The 18,318-nt window shown below is 36.1% G+C and overlaps 1 protein-coding gene across 17 annotated transcripts in view; it reads left to right on the forward strand.

Annotated features, from left to right (window-relative positions):
* The window catches only part of DPH6 (diphthamine biosynthesis 6), a 204,941-nt gene that overhangs the window by 131,020 nt on the left and 55,603 nt on the right, over positions 1-18,318 (forward strand). For all 17 annotated transcript variants that reach the window (XM_054068070.1, XM_054068079.1, XM_054068073.1 and 14 more), the window contains one exon: positions 8,142-8,384. In XM_054068070.1, the coding sequence (XP_053924045.1) occupies positions 8,142-8,384 (243 nt within the window). The remainder of the gene's footprint in view (positions 1-8,141; positions 8,385-18,318) is intronic.

Here is an 18,318-nt window from a genome sequence, read left to right on the forward strand (position 1 = left end):
TGCTGTATTCCAGAACAGTGCTACAGCCTTAAGCAGTAGCACCCTTACTGTTAGAAGAAACTTCAACCTAGAAATTTCTACTATGCCTTCTTGGACTGCTTTATCACTGCAGTGGTAGATTATGTGATGATTTAGTTTACTGTAAGTGGACATAGTAGAAACTTCACTTAGCGTGGAAAGGAAATTATGAGATCGCTTTTGAAGTAGATTGTGTGTTTAAGGATAAAAGTAGAGAAAAAATATGTAATATAAACAATTATAGGCGTATAAGGATATCACATCACTTTATCTTTTTTATCTTCCTTCAGATATTGTGTGTGTGGATACAGTTACCTTATAATTCTCTCTGTTATTATTAGTGCTCTCCAGTCCCCTAGAACTGTAAGCATTGGTAGAGAAAAATATAGAAATCAAGGAGGGAGGAATGTCATGTGAACAGGATAAATATATCTTTTATATATCTATATCTATATATATACATTTATACACACAGAACTGACAAAGAAAGAATGATGATATGTTACAAAGCTATCCTTATCAGAATAAATTTAGGATAGTAGTCACAGTGTGTGAACCCCAAATCAGTGCTTATGTAACCACATGAAAGGTTTAAACATTTTCTGTTTAGCAGAGGGGGAAGAAAGTGAAGTTTGAATTTTTATGTCTTTACCCTAGCAGATTAAAATGCTTTTCATACTTTGAATGCAGCTATGCTACCCTGTAAACTGAAAATCAGTATTAATGATAAAATGTAAAACCTTCTGGGAAAAAAGATACTTAAGAAGTTCTGGATTATCATCTGAAACTTTGATTTTACCTGATCTTTTACAGCATTCATTTTGAAATGTAGAAAACGTACCTTTCCTAAAGGGTATGATACCAGTTCCTGACATTTTTAGAAAATTTCACTCTTTCATTAGCCAGGGGTAGGTGTTACTTATTCTGGAACAAATATTTGGTAGATTTAATAAATTAGACCTGTTTCATGAGAACAAAGACTGTATCTTCTTGTGTCCTATACTGAATTGACATCTAATAAAGAGCAATTATGATTTAATGTACACTATTCAGCCCTTCTGCAGTCAAGTTTTCTTGTTATAAATATCTGTATTTCGAAATAATTTTGCATATGTTCTGGCATGAGTTTTCGTTTCTTCCAAGTTAAGTATAATTTTCTTATTTCCTGCCTTTATTTCAAACCTATCTGTGTCCATTTTTATTATATCCACTGATGCACATTCTAATTTGGTATACTCTGTGGATTTCATTACCATGCTGTTAATCCCTTCTTCCGTTGACTTAATGAAGATGTTAAACAAAATCAGGCCTAATACCAATCCCTACGGCACCTCACTTCAGTACACTGGCATTTTCATTACTTTCTTCTTACAGACTATCAGCTGGTTAACAGCGTTTATAATTAGGAGACTTAAAAATAATTTCCAAATATTCTGTATTAGATATTTTAAGAATCCACATGAATTGCAACCATTATCCTCCCTTATCCATGCATATATAATTAATTAAAAACCGCAATCAGCTGTGGTGGACATAATATGCATTTTCTAAAAATGCAGTATCCGTTGCTCAATAGTCCGTGACTGCATTGAGTCATTTGCCCTGCTTTAGACTTTTAGATAGTAATCCTTTCCACCTTGTTTTTTCTGAACCCTGATTATGACTTTACTTTTCTTGGTAAATACTGATTTGATTAAATCTCTCATTCCCCATCCCAACCCTGATCATTGTGGAGTAGACCAATCATAGGGGTTTTTTTTTTCCCCATTTGTGTAGTTTGGCATCTTCATTAAAGTGATATGAATAAGAAATGAGTAAATGATAATCAGTTTGGAGGTCTTACTGCATGTTTTAGATAAGGTATGTTCATAAAGCTGAGGGTTCTGTAATTTTTCACAGTTGGCAGATTTTGCTAATGTGGTTGTGTGAGAACTTGCAATTTTTTCAAAAGCTTGAGAGGCAATGATAGGCTTTGTAAAAGGTGACAGTTTAACAGTCACAAAGACTAGAATTGCCCTGTCCCAAGGAAGAAATGCATCAAAGAATGATACTCTTGTAAACTTCAAGTAGGGAGGCTGCTTTTTTTCTATTTAGGAAAAAGCATCCTTTAGGATGTGGAGTACATTTTATTCTATGTGGCAATTAAGTCTGACTGTCTACTGTAATTTTCTGTAAAGGAACAATATGTGCCCTATATGCTAGTACAGGACATTGGCCAAAATAGGCATAGTAAGTAAAGAATATTTTATCTCCAGTTTCTTCATTTTCTCTCTGTGTTCTGGAGATTCTGAATGGACCAAAATGAGAGTCGTGGAGAAGACTTCAGACTAGCTGTCATGCCCACGGAGATGTATTAGATGGCAAGCCTTTTTTACCCACTTCATTAGAACCTTTCGTAGGTCTTTATGACTACAGTTGCTGACTTTAAAAGCTAGGCTTAGTTTTGGTTTGTGTCTTATACTACCTTGGAATGTGAATGGCAGGTTTTGGGGTGTTTTTTCTGTGAAATTTTCAGTTTCTGAACTTTGCCTTCTCTAAATCAGAAGTTTGGGGGGTTTATTTCCATCAGTTGTAGAGCAGAATAAAACTGATTTGGCATTGATCAAGATTTAAATATAACCAACACATTGCTAAAAATGCATACACAAATACTACAATTTTCTGTGATAAAACAGTTGTTAAACTATGTTTTTGAAGCTGAAGCATTCATTTAATTTCTTTTAAGCTTTCTAACCTGGTTTACCCTCTCAAGTCTGTGTATATAGCATTTTGTTAAATTTCAGGGTGCCACCGATCTTCAGGAATTTTTTGCATGAGATTGCCTGCTGTAAATCCTGCACGGTCAAAAGACTGAATTTGAATTATTTGATTTCTAGAGAATTGCAAAGATCTGTAACTGTAAATCATTTGGGCAGTATAGAGCAGGAATAGGAGGTACTCAAATGGAGTTTTTTTTAAACTGATTTGGTATTCCTAGTGGTTAATATTGCAGCTGCTTCAGATGCATTGTTGAGTTAGTAGCCTTATTAAAGAACTGCCAGTTTTTGTGCTGCTTAGTGTATGCACACTGTATGATGTGATACTTCTCTTTGGTATAATTTCCAATTAGGAAATGTGCAAAAGTTTAGGTGTATTGATAGCATTATAACACTGTGCTGTGTCAAATATGATTTTGTGGGATGGTATATCTTAATTTTGCCAAACTGCAGATAAAAAAAATTTACACACTCTAGTTTAGCGTGCATGAAATGGCATTATTTTTGTTCAACTCTTGATAAAATTTGTTCTCTGAACTTTCAGCCCACAAATATTTAAATTCAAAGAGAAAAATTCCAATCACACTTAGATAAAATAAATTTTAATAGTGAAGAACAATGCTAAAAGATGTGTTTTGTAGTCTTGTAGATTAGGTGATCAAATACATTTTGAAACATATGAAGCTCCGTCCGAAAATGAGAATTAGCCAGCTGAAGTCACAGCATTTGAAAACTGAGTTATAAATCTCTGAAAATGGTGGAAATGTTACAGCTATTTCAATAAGATAGCAATACCAGGTTATTGATTAATTTTACTTTTTTGACCTGACTAAGAAAAAGCACTATTTTATTTAAAGGAAAGGTTTGGAGTTTTGAGTATGCTATGCAAGGGTTTTATGTGGATTCTTATAAGTGTCAAATTTTTTTCATCAAAGATAATCATAACTTTGTTTTTATTTTTCATTTTGGAATAGATAATCTTTTAGTGTACTGATAACTGTACACATTTTCTTAAAAGAAAGTCTATATGAAAATAAGCTGTGGGTGATCAATTCATTTATGGAATTTTTAGACTACAAATTTGTAAGTTTGAGAAAAAAGTGAATCATATTGAAGGTTGTGGTGTATCAACCTTGTTAGTCAGATACATTTTCTGTTCATACTGTAAACTTAAAGCTTTTCAGTTACTTTTGTCTAAATGGTACCTTTAAAACTTTATTCACACTAAGTAGTTGAATAAAAGATTTCACATCGCAAAAAGCAATTTTACCATCATTAGCTAGCATAAGAGGGCCCTAGGAAGAAAGGATTATCATACATTAAATAAGAAGTTCACCACCTCACAGCGTTAATCCAGTTAGAAAAGATGATTTCTATCTAACTTAGTCAGCTAGAGGTCTTTATTGCCTGAAGTATTAATTGATTTAGGTCTTCATTAAGGTCAGAGGTACACATGGCTGACCAGAGGCAACCTATTAGCGCATTGTCAGTTATGCTTATTTACATTGACTGAACATAATGGTGGCTTATATCACTGTTAGGTCAGGGGGTCACTAAATCTTTCGTGCACCCTGACCTGTTAAAGGGCAGCAGTCACTCAGTCACCAAACTGCATTCATAGCAGAGATTTGGCTGATTGCATATTGACTTCGTCTTCTCCAAGAAACATGCCTTTGTTCGTGTGATGCATCTATTAACATTGGCCTAAATACCTGTAGGTAAATGGTTGAACTATCTCCATTAGAAATTCTTTGTGATTTTTCTATTATACAAGTTAATCACAGGCAAGTTTTATTAACATCAGCAGGAAAAGTTTTATAAAGTTTCCATAGTTGCTGTTGGCCTTCAGTTAAAAAAAAAAGCAAATCAGTGTGAATCTATAGGTATTCTGTTACTTCTGTTTCTTTGCAAAAAGCAATAATTATGGCTTACTCTTGCTAATTAGCGGCTTAAGTAGTCCTTAAGTCCAATTAAGTCAGTTTTTCTCATTGTTTCTCTTCAGTTGTCCTGAATTATGTTTTGTGGGAGATACTTTCTGTCTTTTCAGTAGCTTATGAAATTGTTAAAAACTTGTTCATGGGATAGAACAGTTCTAAGTGCACCAAAGCGTCCTTTCCGTGGTACTGTAGATACTTTCCTAAAAAGCGAATGCAGTTTAAAAAAAAAAAAAGCTGAAATTAAATAATAATTTGCTACTAGATTGTCTTCCCTCTGTATTAATTGTGATCTGCTCTAGATTATACCTACTTCCTACAGCTCAGCAGCACTATGAAAAGTAGTAATTCTTAAATAAGAATTTAGCATTCCTGTGTGTTTGAGTATGGACTACATACTCTGAGGTTGTGATTGTCCATTAAATTCCCTTGATTATTTACAGTTGTGCTAACTGTGCAAAACAGCTGCTAAACTGTTGTATTACCTTATTAAGACTCACCTTTCGTTTAACATACAAATGAAAATAAAAAGGAAAGCAATGTGGAATCACATGAGGCCCCAGTTATGAACTGCTTGCTGCTGTGCAGCTGTAATGGAAATAAATTGGTATAACTGAGCATCTCAGCAGTACGAGTATTTTTTTTTTGTTTTTTATTTGTCAAATCTGTAATGAAATTTTAGCACTAGAAATTACATGTATGGGCTGCAGTGAAAATTAAATCATCACTGTAAGCTGAGACATCTAGTGTATAAATACATGTCTATGGTTTAGGGATTGTTAGGAATGGTTGGACTCGATGATCCAGTGGGTCCTTTCCAAACTAGCGATTCTATGATTATATTGCAGTTTTGTTTCTGTGTTGAATTTAACTGGATATGTGAGTCCTCTAGACTGGATACACTGTGAATCTATAGTCTGAAAGATCTTCTGTTAGGCTTGTAAGATGCTCGAAAAGAATAAACTGTTGCAAGGTTCTAGTAGGGTTTTGCTGAACACTTTCACAACACAAGGGCTGACACCATAGATTGTGACATTTCCTGTTGTAAGATTTCAATACTGTGAACAAGATATTATGATGTCTTCCTTGTTTTAAGCGCTTTTTACCCTGCTAACAATTTTCTGTATGATGCTTCTAACATTCTAGAGACAACCTCTTGAAATCTGCTAAAACAGTGTTTGTAAATGGTTTGCTGCTTTGCCCCTGCTGATTATTTATTTATGCTCGCTTCTCATGACCAAGTCACAGGGAAAGAGAAGACAAAGATCCCTTCTCCTTCCCTTATCTTAAATTATGTCCCCATGAAATAAAGTTGCCACAAACCTGTGGCCATGTTTTGACCTTTTTCCCCTTTTTGCCCCTTGCATCCACCCTTCCATAGCATGGTGGCATGTTAGGAGCACTCTTTTTCTATTAATTACCACATAAGACACAAACAAGTACCTTAGGAAGAGAGGGATTTTTTTTTTAATTAATTTTTTAAAGAACTCAATTCCCACTGAATCTGAGCCAAAAGTGGCGCCAATTTTGCTCAAGTCCTTCAGAGATTTTTTTTGACCTTGCTTATGACCAGTGGGGCTAATTGTATCAGAACTACCCAGGATACTTTAAGAAAGTGCTATCTTGGTCCATATTTCAAAACAGTGACAGATATTTTATCGTTAATTAGTATTCATATTATGTCTCAAACAATCTGTTCAAGAATAGGGGAAGTGAACTGGTTGAACAGCTCTTCTGCCTACCTAATAATTAACATGGGTGATGCATGGAAAACCAGCAGCCCAACCAGAAAAAAAAAAAAAAGGAAGAAATATTGCCAGTGTGATTTTGTTTCTGTAGAAGTATAAACTACCTGTATTGGAGTTTTTGATTAATGCACGAATTTCACTTTGCAGAGGTGAAAATGAATGGCTTGCTTTAAAAACAAACCTGTGCCCCTCTGAATCATATCTTCCTGAATTTGTTTCTCATCTTGTCAGTATGCCACTTGGTAGCTGGCTGGACTCCCTTGCTCAATGGCATATTTTAAAATAGCACTGTTAAAAAAAAAAAAAAAAAAAAAGACCATTTGTTCCTATAAACCAAAATATTACTTGCGGGGGTTTTTTCCAAATTCAGGATTATATATATAGCATTATCAAAACAATATTTTGGTTATTTTAAACAATTTAAATAGTTGATGGGTGTCATTTAATATGTTTGCTCTCTGCCTCCTCCCCCTCTTCAGCTGCTAATCGTAGAACTTGTGTGCCAAATTGTATAAGATGCTCTTCCAATAGTTACATGTGTGAGGCTTTTGTGAGACACAGACAGTTATGAGGACAGATTTGGAGTTGCATATGGGTCTGTCACATGGTTTGATTGCTATGTCTTCTAGGACAGATTTCTTTTTTAATTATTCTTAATTCTGAGGAATTTTTGCAATTTATACAGGAAGTTCTGTGAAATTCTTCCCAAAGATTCCTTTTTCCCTCTCTTTATTCCTAGTGAAATGCTTCTTGTGCTGACTTTAAAGCTGCTTACACCCACCTTACTTTGCACTTCTATACTTCATTTTCTTTTGATATTGAATGAAAGTTACTGCTTCACTTATCAGGAAGTGTACAGACTTTCTAGAGGAGTGCAGCTTAAGAGGATGAAAAGTTTTGATATTTATATTAAGATTTTATAATAAAGCTTTGATATGTCTGAATGCTAAGAATAAATGTTTCCTTTGCTGGCTGCTGTTAAAAAAAGTAGGTCTTCAGAGTGTTGTCAGGAAGACTTTGGAAAATCAGCCCAAAGTATATCTGGCCACTTACTTATTTCCTTTTTCAAAAGGTGACATTCTTCTGCATCTTATTTTCAATCCGCAGTTTCCTTTTAGTTTCTCATGGATTGTCATTTTCCTCATACATGTTTTTTTGTATTTTAGCTTTTTTACAGTATTTTAAAATTAAATTTTTGTATAGTATTTTTAAATTGGTTTACTAAAGACGTTCCAAGTATATACTTATACTTTCTTATATATATATATACACACACATAAGACACAGCTAAACTTCATACTTAGAAATTAATGAAAATAGCACTGAAACAAAGATAGTGTGCATCATCACTCAAAAAAAGCAAATAAGAATGTATTTAACTAGGTTGGGGCATCAATGTGATCCAACAGCTGTAACAGTCAAATAACATCCTGTACTATTATTTGAGCTGACACATATATCCATGTATTAACTGTTAGGTTAAAGTTTATTGCAGTGCTGTGTTTCTATATTGTAGTTAAATTCGTATCAAAAATTATCTTTCAACTGACATATTTATTCCGTTTGTGACAAATGATGGCAAAGAATGGTACTCTTAAAGGAAACCACCTGGAAAAGAGAAAAGTGCTTCCTTGCCTTCTATACACTCCCAGGATCTTATTTGCTTATTTTTTATCTTTTTCTAGGTTGGAGATGTTCTTTACTGTGCTGGACAGATTGCTCTGGTACCTTGTACAATGCAGCTTGTTAGCGGTGGCATAGCGACTGAGGCCTTAGTTTCTCTCCGTCATGTTGAGCGAGTTCTTGAAGCCATGAACCAGAAGACTGCACTCCACCACGTCATCACAGCCAGCTGCTATGTAACTGACAGCAAGCACGTTCCTATTGCTCACTCTGTCTGGCAGAAGAAATTAAGAGAATGTAAAAAGGTAGCTGTGATACCCGTTTTCTTCCTTCTGAGTTGTCTTTTTTTGTTCCTAAGTCTTGTAGTAATATCAGAATTATCTCAGTGCATTTCAAAGGGATTCAGGTAAAGCTGATATAATAAGGTTTGATTGAGCTGTTATGTTCTGGCTCGTAAGTGGTTGCGCACAATTGAGAAAGAAAATTGCTTAATAGAAAGTTATATTCATCACTAACTTTTTCTTAATTCCCCAAAGCAATATGTTAAAGAACTTTTGCTGAAGGAATTGACTGCTCTTAAAAAAATGTGAACAATACCTTATTTGAATTGCCTCTGCCCATGTATTTTCACATAATAAGAACTGAGATTTTACATCAACTTTTTGTGAGTTGTTCTGTTGAGGTTTTTTTCCCCACTCTTTCTTACAAGCAATATTGTCATGACAAAGTTTAGTAGGTTATTGCTTATTAGTCAGCTGAACTTCTAAGACCAAGTAGGGGCATGCCCATCTATTGGTTGACCCCTAGATTATCTCTAGTAGCCTAAAAATCACACAGGTTTATAACGTTACCTTAAGTTTTTCTAGTATCTGGCCCATGTCACTTTTTGATTGTTCAAGCCATAATTTAAAAAATAGGTTGCTGCCTACACATACTTCTATGAAGAGTTACCTACCTAACAGTTTTCAGTAATGCTTAAGAAAAAAACCTTCTAGAGGAGCATCAAGCGGTCCTAGAGGATACTAATCAATCTTATGTCGTGCTCACCAGATTATATTCATTAATGTCAGTATCTGAAAGAACAAAAAGTATTAGTTGACGAAGTAATGTGTCCCACGACATCATCTAAATAGACTTCAGAAAAATTAAAATATCAATGAGAAAGACAAATTATTTGCAGCCAGATGTCCCAATTTCCTTATCATTTTGTCAATAGGAGATTCAGACAGAGGAATTGAATTTTTCCTTGGACTGTGCATACTTTTTTGATTTGTGTACACAGTAGAGCAGAGAAAAAGATCTATCAAGCACTTCTATTACAAGGAACCAGAGGGAGGCACTGTCCTGCCCTGAAAATACAGTTGTCCTGTTAATGGAAATAGAGATTTTGTACTGGAGGAGAAGCACTAGCTGGAATGACATTAAGAGAATTGTTCCTTTACTATCAGAACAAGGAAAACAGTAAAGTTTGAAATCTGGAAGAAATCTGTAAAATTACTGATTAATTATACAACAGTTGCACTTTTAACATAGAGTCGGTGAAAACACGATAGGTAGTTTTTACACCTCTTAATATTTTCTTTGAAGCAGTCTGTGAAGTGCCGTTAAGATCCCATCTTTCTATGCAGAAGCCAGAACACGGTAGCTTTTGTCTGAAAGTGTCTGTATTTAGAGACTAAGTAGCATATCCCTTATTTGTGTGGTTTTGTTGATTTTTTGGTATCCCTGCACTACTACAAACCATTCTGCCGGATACCATGACATGAAATAATGGTCTGTTTTCTGCAAGTAAACTAAGTCAGCCAAGCCAGAAGTATTTTATTGTTCTTGAACTGTATTTCAAGCAGTGGCCAAAGGCCTGAATCAATAGAAACCTACAGATTACTTAACAAGAACAAATGGTATCTCAGCTGAAATTGTTCTGCTTCTGTCATCCATGGAAAAAGGAGTTTGTGCGAGCAAAACAATGCAGCTCAGAGTTCATTTCTTGTAAACTAGACATTAAAAGCCATAGAACTCATTATGTTTTAAAGATGGATTTTGGACTCTCCATTTCAGTTTGTTGTATGTTCTGTATTTAATAGCAAAATTATGGTGTGTTTTAAGGTTGAGATATTTGTAATTCATACAATGACTAAATGTGGTGGGTTGACACTGTCTGGAGAACCAATGCCCAACTCCCACCTCCTCAGGTGGACTGAGGAGTGAAACTATAAGGAAAGGTTTGTGGGTTGAGATAAGGACAGGGAGAGATCATTACTGCTATGGGCAAAATAGGCTCAACTCATGAAAATTAATTTAATTTATTACCAAACAAACCCTAGTAGGATTACAAGAAATAAACCCTAAATCTTAACAAACACTTTCCCATAACCACTGCCTTCCTCCCAGGCTTAACTTCACTCCGATTTCTGTGCCTTCTCGCCCTGAGTGGCACAAGAGCACAGGGAATGGGGGTCACTGTCAATTCATCATCACACATTGTCTCCACCGCTCCTTCTTCATCAGGGGGAGGATTCCTCATACCCCTTCCCTTCTCCAGTCTAGAGGCCCTCCCACGGGCAACAGTCCTCCAAGAACTTCTCCAACATGAGTCCTTCCTATGGCCTACAGTTCTCAATGAACTTCTCCAGCATGGGCCACTTCCATAAGGTGTAGTCCTTCAGGAACAGTCTGCTCCAGTGTGGGTCCCCTGCCATGAGGTCACAAGTCCTGCCAGCAAACTTGCTCCAGTGTGGGGTCCTCCACAGGCTGCAGGTGGATATCTGCTCCACTGTTAACCTCCATGGGCTGCAGGGGCACAGTCTGCCTCACCATGGCCTTCACCACAGGCTACAGGGGAATCTCTGTTCCAGCACCTGGAGCATCTCCTCCTCCTTCTTTACTGACCTCAGTGTCTGCAGAGTTGTTGCTCTCACATATTCTCACTCCTCTCTCCAGCTGCAATTGCTGTTTCCCAGTGGGTTTTGCCCCTTCTTAAATACATTATCCCAGAGTCACTACCATCGTTGCTGATGGGCTCTGCCTTCACCAGTTCCAGGTCCATCTTGGAGTATTGACTCTATCATAAACAGAGGAAGCTTCTAGCAACTTCTCAAGAGAACACACCCCTGTAGCCCACCACCACTACCAAAACCTTGCCGTGCAAACACAATACAGTAAATTATATGCATTAGAACTGCCAAAGGTTTATGTAGATCACCAAAAATTATCAGTATTCTGTCATATAGTCATGTCTGGTAAATGTCCACTACATAAATAATGCTGCTTAGCCACTTCAGTTGAATCGTTCTACATATTTGATGTTAGTAGTCTGTAAAGCACTGAAAGGATTGTGTAAATTGGTTAGAACACAAATTAATTGGACCTAACAGAACATAATACAAAGGGAAGTGTGAGAGTTACTCTCTGGATGTGTTTATATAAGATAAAAGGTTTGCTTCTAAGAGCAGGAGATGGGCGTGGAGTTGATCAAAGCTTTGTTTAAGATAAGACCACAGAGCCACACGCACTTATCTGGACTTTGGAGGCCGCCTTGTCATATGGTTAACAGTGCAATTGTCTTTTAGAAACTTCTCGAAGGATGAAGAGAAATATAAATTAATTATATTTCAGAATAACCAAATTATTCCACTGATGACCAGAGGAGTGGCTGTAGTGAACATCAAGAATGGGAGGGACCTGTAAAAGAGGGAGAAAATAGTAACGTTAAGCAGGCTGGGCCGCCTAACAACTTCTAACTTGTTTCAGCCACCCAGCCTCTGGCCCCTTCCTTATTCTAGCATCATTCCTTGCTTCTTGAACAGTTCCTTTCCACTGCTGTCATTCTGATTTCCCTCATTCCAGGTGGCAGCTCAGTATCAGTGCTCCCAGCACCATTCCCTGCAGCCCCAGCCCTCCAGTATAACCCTGAGCATCGCTTCCCTGAACTCCAGTCAAGGTCTGTGTCCCCAGAGCTGGGATCCAGCCCATCCCTCTCTTTTCATCCTTTCTATGTCCGTTTGAGTCATAGTATCACTGGAAAATGTGTTTGGGGTGACAGGGGAAACAGAAATCTGCTGGAGGGATGGATGGCTGTGGTAGAAAGAAAAACTATCAGAGAGGGAAGGATGCAAAAGGGTCCACTGAGGTCTCACTCAAAAAAATAAAAAAAAAATTGCTAGTGAAAGGATCTTTGGATCTTAAATGTACACAAGAAAGATTTCTTTTGTTAAAGGGTATTGAAGGAATTAAGATCTAGAGTGAGGCAGCCGAGGTAAACATTTAAATTATGTGGATTGTAAAGGCTGCAGTGTTTTTAAGTAGTGGTTGTTGGAGAAGTCAAAATGCAGTAAAGGGAAGCAGTGCTTAAAATCAAAAGAAAAAACAAGCTGCAGTTGTATTAGTTAAAATCTAGTTGAGGGAAGCAATAGTTAAAAGAAAAAGCAGAGGCTGCAGAAACAGTATAAAGACAATTATACAGACCAATAGTCAAAACTGAAACCCAGGAAAAATAATTTGAATTAACAAATACAAAGCCAGCCATCAGCAGCTTTTCCCTACCCATCTTTTAAATTACACTCCTTCCACAGTTTCTTTGTGATTCCCAGGCACACTTTGGGACATTCAGACATTCTTGAGGAAATACATTTAGGAAGCTTCTGTTAACATACCTGGTCGGAAATAGTAACAATTGTGTGGTAGGACAGGTTCTGCCTAATCCAGTAGTTAGTGTTCATAGACTTTTTTTTTTCCTTAAATAGCCAATACAAAGCTTAAAGCATTGCTAACACTTTCTGGAAGAACTGTCCGTTTTCCAATTAAGTCTCATCTTATGTTTTTTTTTCTTTACTTCACATCTTTTAATGACAGTGTCATGTAATATGATGATTTTATAAACGGTTTTGCTAACTCATTCAGCAGAGTAATCAATAGAAAAAATAAGCCAGATGGGTTCTAGTCCATTTGTATTGGGTGGGACAGATGGCATTATTGATAGATGGAAATATTCCAAGTAATTATTGTATAATGATATAACAGTGACTGTGCCTGCAAAATATTATTAATTTACTTTGTGTACGCACTTTATTCAGTAAGGGTTGAGTTGTACCATTTAGACAGTACTCCCACTGTATTTGGTTGGGAGCTGAGTCCACCCCCTACCTTCTTTTTCCCCTCCTGATGGGCTTTCCATGCAGAGCCATCCCATTAGTACTTTGTTAGAGTATTTCAAGTGGTGGGTGTACTTCTGTCTGTTCAACAGACACCACTAAGACTAACTGAGATCGGGAAGATCATGATAACATTTTTTCTTTCTACCTCTGAATGCCTGCTGTGTGCTGCACTGTCTCAAGATTTCAGGCATTCCAGCTTATTTAATTGTTGTGTTTTATTCTTTTTACATCTTGCTAATCCCCAACAAGATTTGGTGTAGTTTGGCCAGTCAAATATATCAATTTTTAGGAATTCTGTCACAGACACTGGTTTGGGCTGTTGTTATTCAAATATATATTCCATGACAAAGTACTATTAATTCATTTATTTATGTGAGTTAAGAGCACATTAACTTATTCATAGAAAAACTTGGAGGCCATTTGCTGCTTTTGAAATGCAATACTTGATAAACATGACTGAATGATAAAAACAAGTTTTAGTCCTTGTTTCAATTTGATGGCATATACAAAATTCTGAAGCAGATTGTCCAGAACTATCTGAAATGTTCTCTGTCATTTCTTTGTTATAATAAGAAAAATGTATAGCAAAATACCTCGTACATTTCATACACCATGTTTTGCTAGCAACACAAAATTTAGAATTGTCTGTATTTATAAGTGAACCCAGAGTATTAGTAAAGGGAGATTTTGAAAAACTGGAGGAAACAGTGAAAACAATGGATTTTGTTAAGAATAAAAAAGAGGGTTGCATATAAACATAATATTTAATATAATCGCAAGATATATTAATAGCTCTAAGACTATTAGCTTGTATCTCTTGCATCAGCAATTCATTTTTTACTTCCTTTTTTTTCTGATGATGATGATATAAATTAATTCCACTTTGAGATATTTTTTTAGGCCTCTCCCGCTGTGTTTTGCATCCTCGGTAGAAAGAAAACTACCTGATGAAATAATTCCTATGGCATGAAAAAATATGTCTTTTGGCTTTTATAACACAGCTTTGCATTTTGGGTGTTAGTTGTCTTGTACTTTTCCTCCAATAAAGTCCTGAGCAAGTGTACTACAAACTTTAAAAGTTCTTCAGCCCACCTTCTTCTCACAGAAGCTTTCTTTTTTTATGGTAAGCATTCAGGATGAATGGCTGTGATCCTGTGATTATTTCAAATCCAGCAGAGTGCTACAATTGACTTTCATTCTGTCAGGAATGCCAGTCAGGTTGTTGACAATGTGTGTCTTAATAGCATGTGATGCAGAAGTGGTGGAAAAAAAAAAAGCTTTGCAGTGTTTATCTCATATATTTTGTGAACGGATTTCTTGCTCATTTCAGCACTTGGGTAACTTGATGCCAACTTTAATATCTAAATTTAAACTTTTGGGGCCATATTTACAAACTGTTTAGATGTCAAAAGATGTAAATGAACCTGGACTAGGATTTTTTAAAAATATCTAAAAGCAGTCATCTAGGGGCAGTGGACCCATTTTAGGGAGCCCCTGCACTGTACTGTCTTCAATGCTCCTCTAAATATCAGTGGTGCCACCCTGTGCCTTTCCACTTTGCCTACCAAAAAATGCAGAGCCCCTAAGTTATAAACAAGGTAATTCCTGAACCAAAAACTCTCTAGCTACATGCAGTAGTTTTCTGGAATAATTATGTTTTCATGGCAGTCATTTATAATGCCATCATGCATCTGTAACACAGCGGTTTGTTGCATTGTTCAGACATGCCTGTAGTATTTGAAGTATACAGACTGTCATGAATTTAAATAAAATTCATGCATTCTCTGGCATTTTATCCTAAGTAGAACAGAAGTAGCTTATGCTGAAATAGAGGAAGTCAAAGGTTTTTCTTGCTGCAAAGGATTGGAGATCCGCTTTACCTATGGAGAAAATTACCATAAAACTTAAAAGGAATAAAAACCCACTCAGATTTCTATGAGAGGATATGTGTTTTTTCAGCATCCTGAACAGATGTTCTTAAGTTTGTAATATTCAGGTACATGTTTTTTGTTTATTTTACTATATATATTAGTTAATGTCTATGTTTAATACTATTAGATTTCCAAATAGTAAATTCTGTGCACTAGACAATAGTATAGGTAATACTAATTGAATTGGTCTCCTTTTTCTAATTTCCTAAACCGAGTAGTTACAAAGTGAGTAGAAGGAATATTATAAAGGTATAAATGATAGATTAGGATTCTGCTACATTTACATCACAGTGAAACCTTACATAGGTTAATTAATATGATTGGTAATATTACAAGAAGAAAACTAAATAGTTTTGAAAAACATTGCCACAAGCCAGTACCTATGCCTATCAAAAATCCAATAGGAAGAAAATACATATTTCCATTTCCCTTTTTTGTCTTATCAGGTTTATAACATTTCTTTTGCTACTAGATGCTATTTTGAATGTTTCACAGTTTGCTATATTAAACCAGGCTCCTTTTATGGCCCACGTTAAGAACACACACTGCATTCAAATAGCACAGTGGTAGTGGGTCTTTCATCTTGTGCCTAGTGTATTTCATTTCCCCTGTGTTCACATTAAACAAAGCTTTTGTATTCATTTGAAGCAACTGTAATGAGAATATTTAACACAGGTCAAATGCAGATAGTGGAACTCCAGAGGTCCTTGAAGATATTTTGCCTTTTGACACTGGGCCACAATGGGAGGTGAAAGGGTTGCTGCTTTCACTTTTTTAAAGGAAGATTGTGATATTCTATTTGTAACATTAGTGGAGCCTTAATGAATTTTAAAAAGGAATACAGTCAACAAAAAAGAACAATGAAGCAGCCTACATGATTTTAACTAAAACTGTTATTAGAAATTGAACGTATGTGTATACATTAAAAAATCTTATGATTGTGTAGTGTTATAAACAGTATGCATGAATTTAACTTGTAGGATGTAAATATAAAATATGAACAATAGAAAATAAGAAATGTGAGCCTTTCTGGTGTGAATGTTTGTATAGATAGATACAGATGTAATCAAATCCTCAGCTGGTGTAAATCAGCATAACTGATTTCCATTAACTGATTTACAATAGCTTATTTGCCATTTACAGGTACTGTATACATGATTTGAATGTTGTTTTTCAGTTGGATGTAGCAAAGAAATTCATGTCAAGTTATTGAGGGTGGCAAACAGCCTAGTTCATCCAGGCTGACTGATTTTTCCCTGCAGCAGTTCCCTTATAAGAGTCTTTTTTTAATGATTCTTCATCTCTTTTGCTGAAAATATTAGTTCTGTTTTGAGGCTGTCACATCTGTGCTAAGCAAGAGGGCATATATGCATCCACTGTTTGCTTAGGCCAGAACCTTTAGTCAAAATTCTTGTGTGTCTTGACTATGAAAGCCGTTAACAGGATTTCAACCCTGAGGCCGGTACCTGCTTTCAGTCCCTCATTATAGAGGGGAGAATGCCGTTGCCATTTTGGTTGAAAAGTGATCATGGTCCTACTTTCACTCAGGAAACATCCCTATTGAACTGTAGTCCTAAGTACATTTAGGGCACTTTAAATTAGGAAAATCATCAGCTTCAAAGTTTGTTTTGTTCTTTGGATGAGTTGATGCTGTTGATCAGGACTGAAAGAAGAGCTAGATGACCATGCCAACTTACAGAGACAGTAAACCCTTTACATTTTTTGCAAAGCAAAAATCAGCAGTGCTAACTGGTCAATACCCAGTAACATGCATGCTAGCTCAGCAGAGAATAATCACTTTCAGCTTCCTTTCTGTATTTATTCAACTTTGTGGTTGAAAAATAAAAATGCTTCTGGCTGATATTATATATTTCTATAGTCCTCATCAATCCTTTAGCTGTAACACAAACACAACAGGTATGTCTTGAAATCTAACTTTGTTTTTCTTTTGAACATTATTCCATGTTAATTTTATGCAGGTCTTTATGCATCTCATTTATGAGCATGTTTCTGGAAGCATTCTGGTCATGTCCTGCAGTTGACAAAGTAGTTACTTCTGTATATATCTCAACAAAGAAGGAAATGAGTCTAAAGGAGGAAAATGTAACTTTTAACTGATTAAATTACTAATTGTCAATCATTTCTAATAAGAGCAGTAATTTGGTAAAGCTTTGTCATAATCTGTCAAATGAAAGTTTGTGCAGAATTGTATGTACCTGTTCAGTAATGCATATAGACTCATAGGATGGTTTGGGTTGGAAGAGAGCTTAAAACTCATCCAATTCCAACCCCCCTGCCATGGGCAGGGACATCCCACTGGCTCAGGCTGCCCGAGGCCCCATCCAGCCTGGCCTTGGACACTTCCAAGGAGGGGGCAGCCACAACTTCCCTGGGCAACCTGTGCCAGTGCCTCACCACCGTCATCATGAGGAATTTCTTCGTAATGTCTAATCTAAATCTTCCCCCATCGAATTTAAAGCCATCCCCATTTGTCTTATCACTACATGCCCTTGGTTAAAATTCCCTCCTCAGCTTTCTTGTAAATGAACTGTGCCTGAATTTGGCACCTGGGTTTGACTCCTGTAATGCTGAACTGAGGGAAAACCTGTCCTGCAAATCCAAGTTCCAAACTGTATGTAGGACATTATTGACCAATATAAATGACTTGACTTAAAACAAAGGTCATATGCAATCCTAACAGTCCTGTTCTATTCCATTTAACTGATGTCGCTTCACAGTCATACCGCATTAAAAAAGTAAACTCACTGACTAAACAAAATACTCATTAAGTACATGAGATGAAGGAATGAAAATATTTGTATTTTCCACTGAAAATTTTGAAAATCTTCGTTTACTAAAAGGTGCCACATTCAAAATTATATTTGATTGCACATCTATATATCATATTACTAATAAGGTGACTATGTCAATAAGGAAGAGCCTGGCAATTAGTAGAACTTTAGTAGTGCCACGAGAATTTTCAAATTATGTTTATTCTGCCTCCAGCAGTGTCACAATTTTCTTCATTGCATACTGCAAAATTTTATTACGGGTTTAATAACAGTAGCTCATTGTGCTGTAGGTATACAGGTGAACAGGTGATCGTAGTTAGAATATGTGAGGGCGAAGCTGACATTTGGTTTGAAAATTACTTC

This window comes from Cuculus canorus, chromosome 5 (assembly GCF_017976375.1).
Source record: "Cuculus canorus isolate bCucCan1 chromosome 5, bCucCan1.pri, whole genome shotgun sequence".
NCBI lineage: Eukaryota > Metazoa > Chordata > Aves > Cuculiformes > Cuculidae > Cuculus > Cuculus canorus.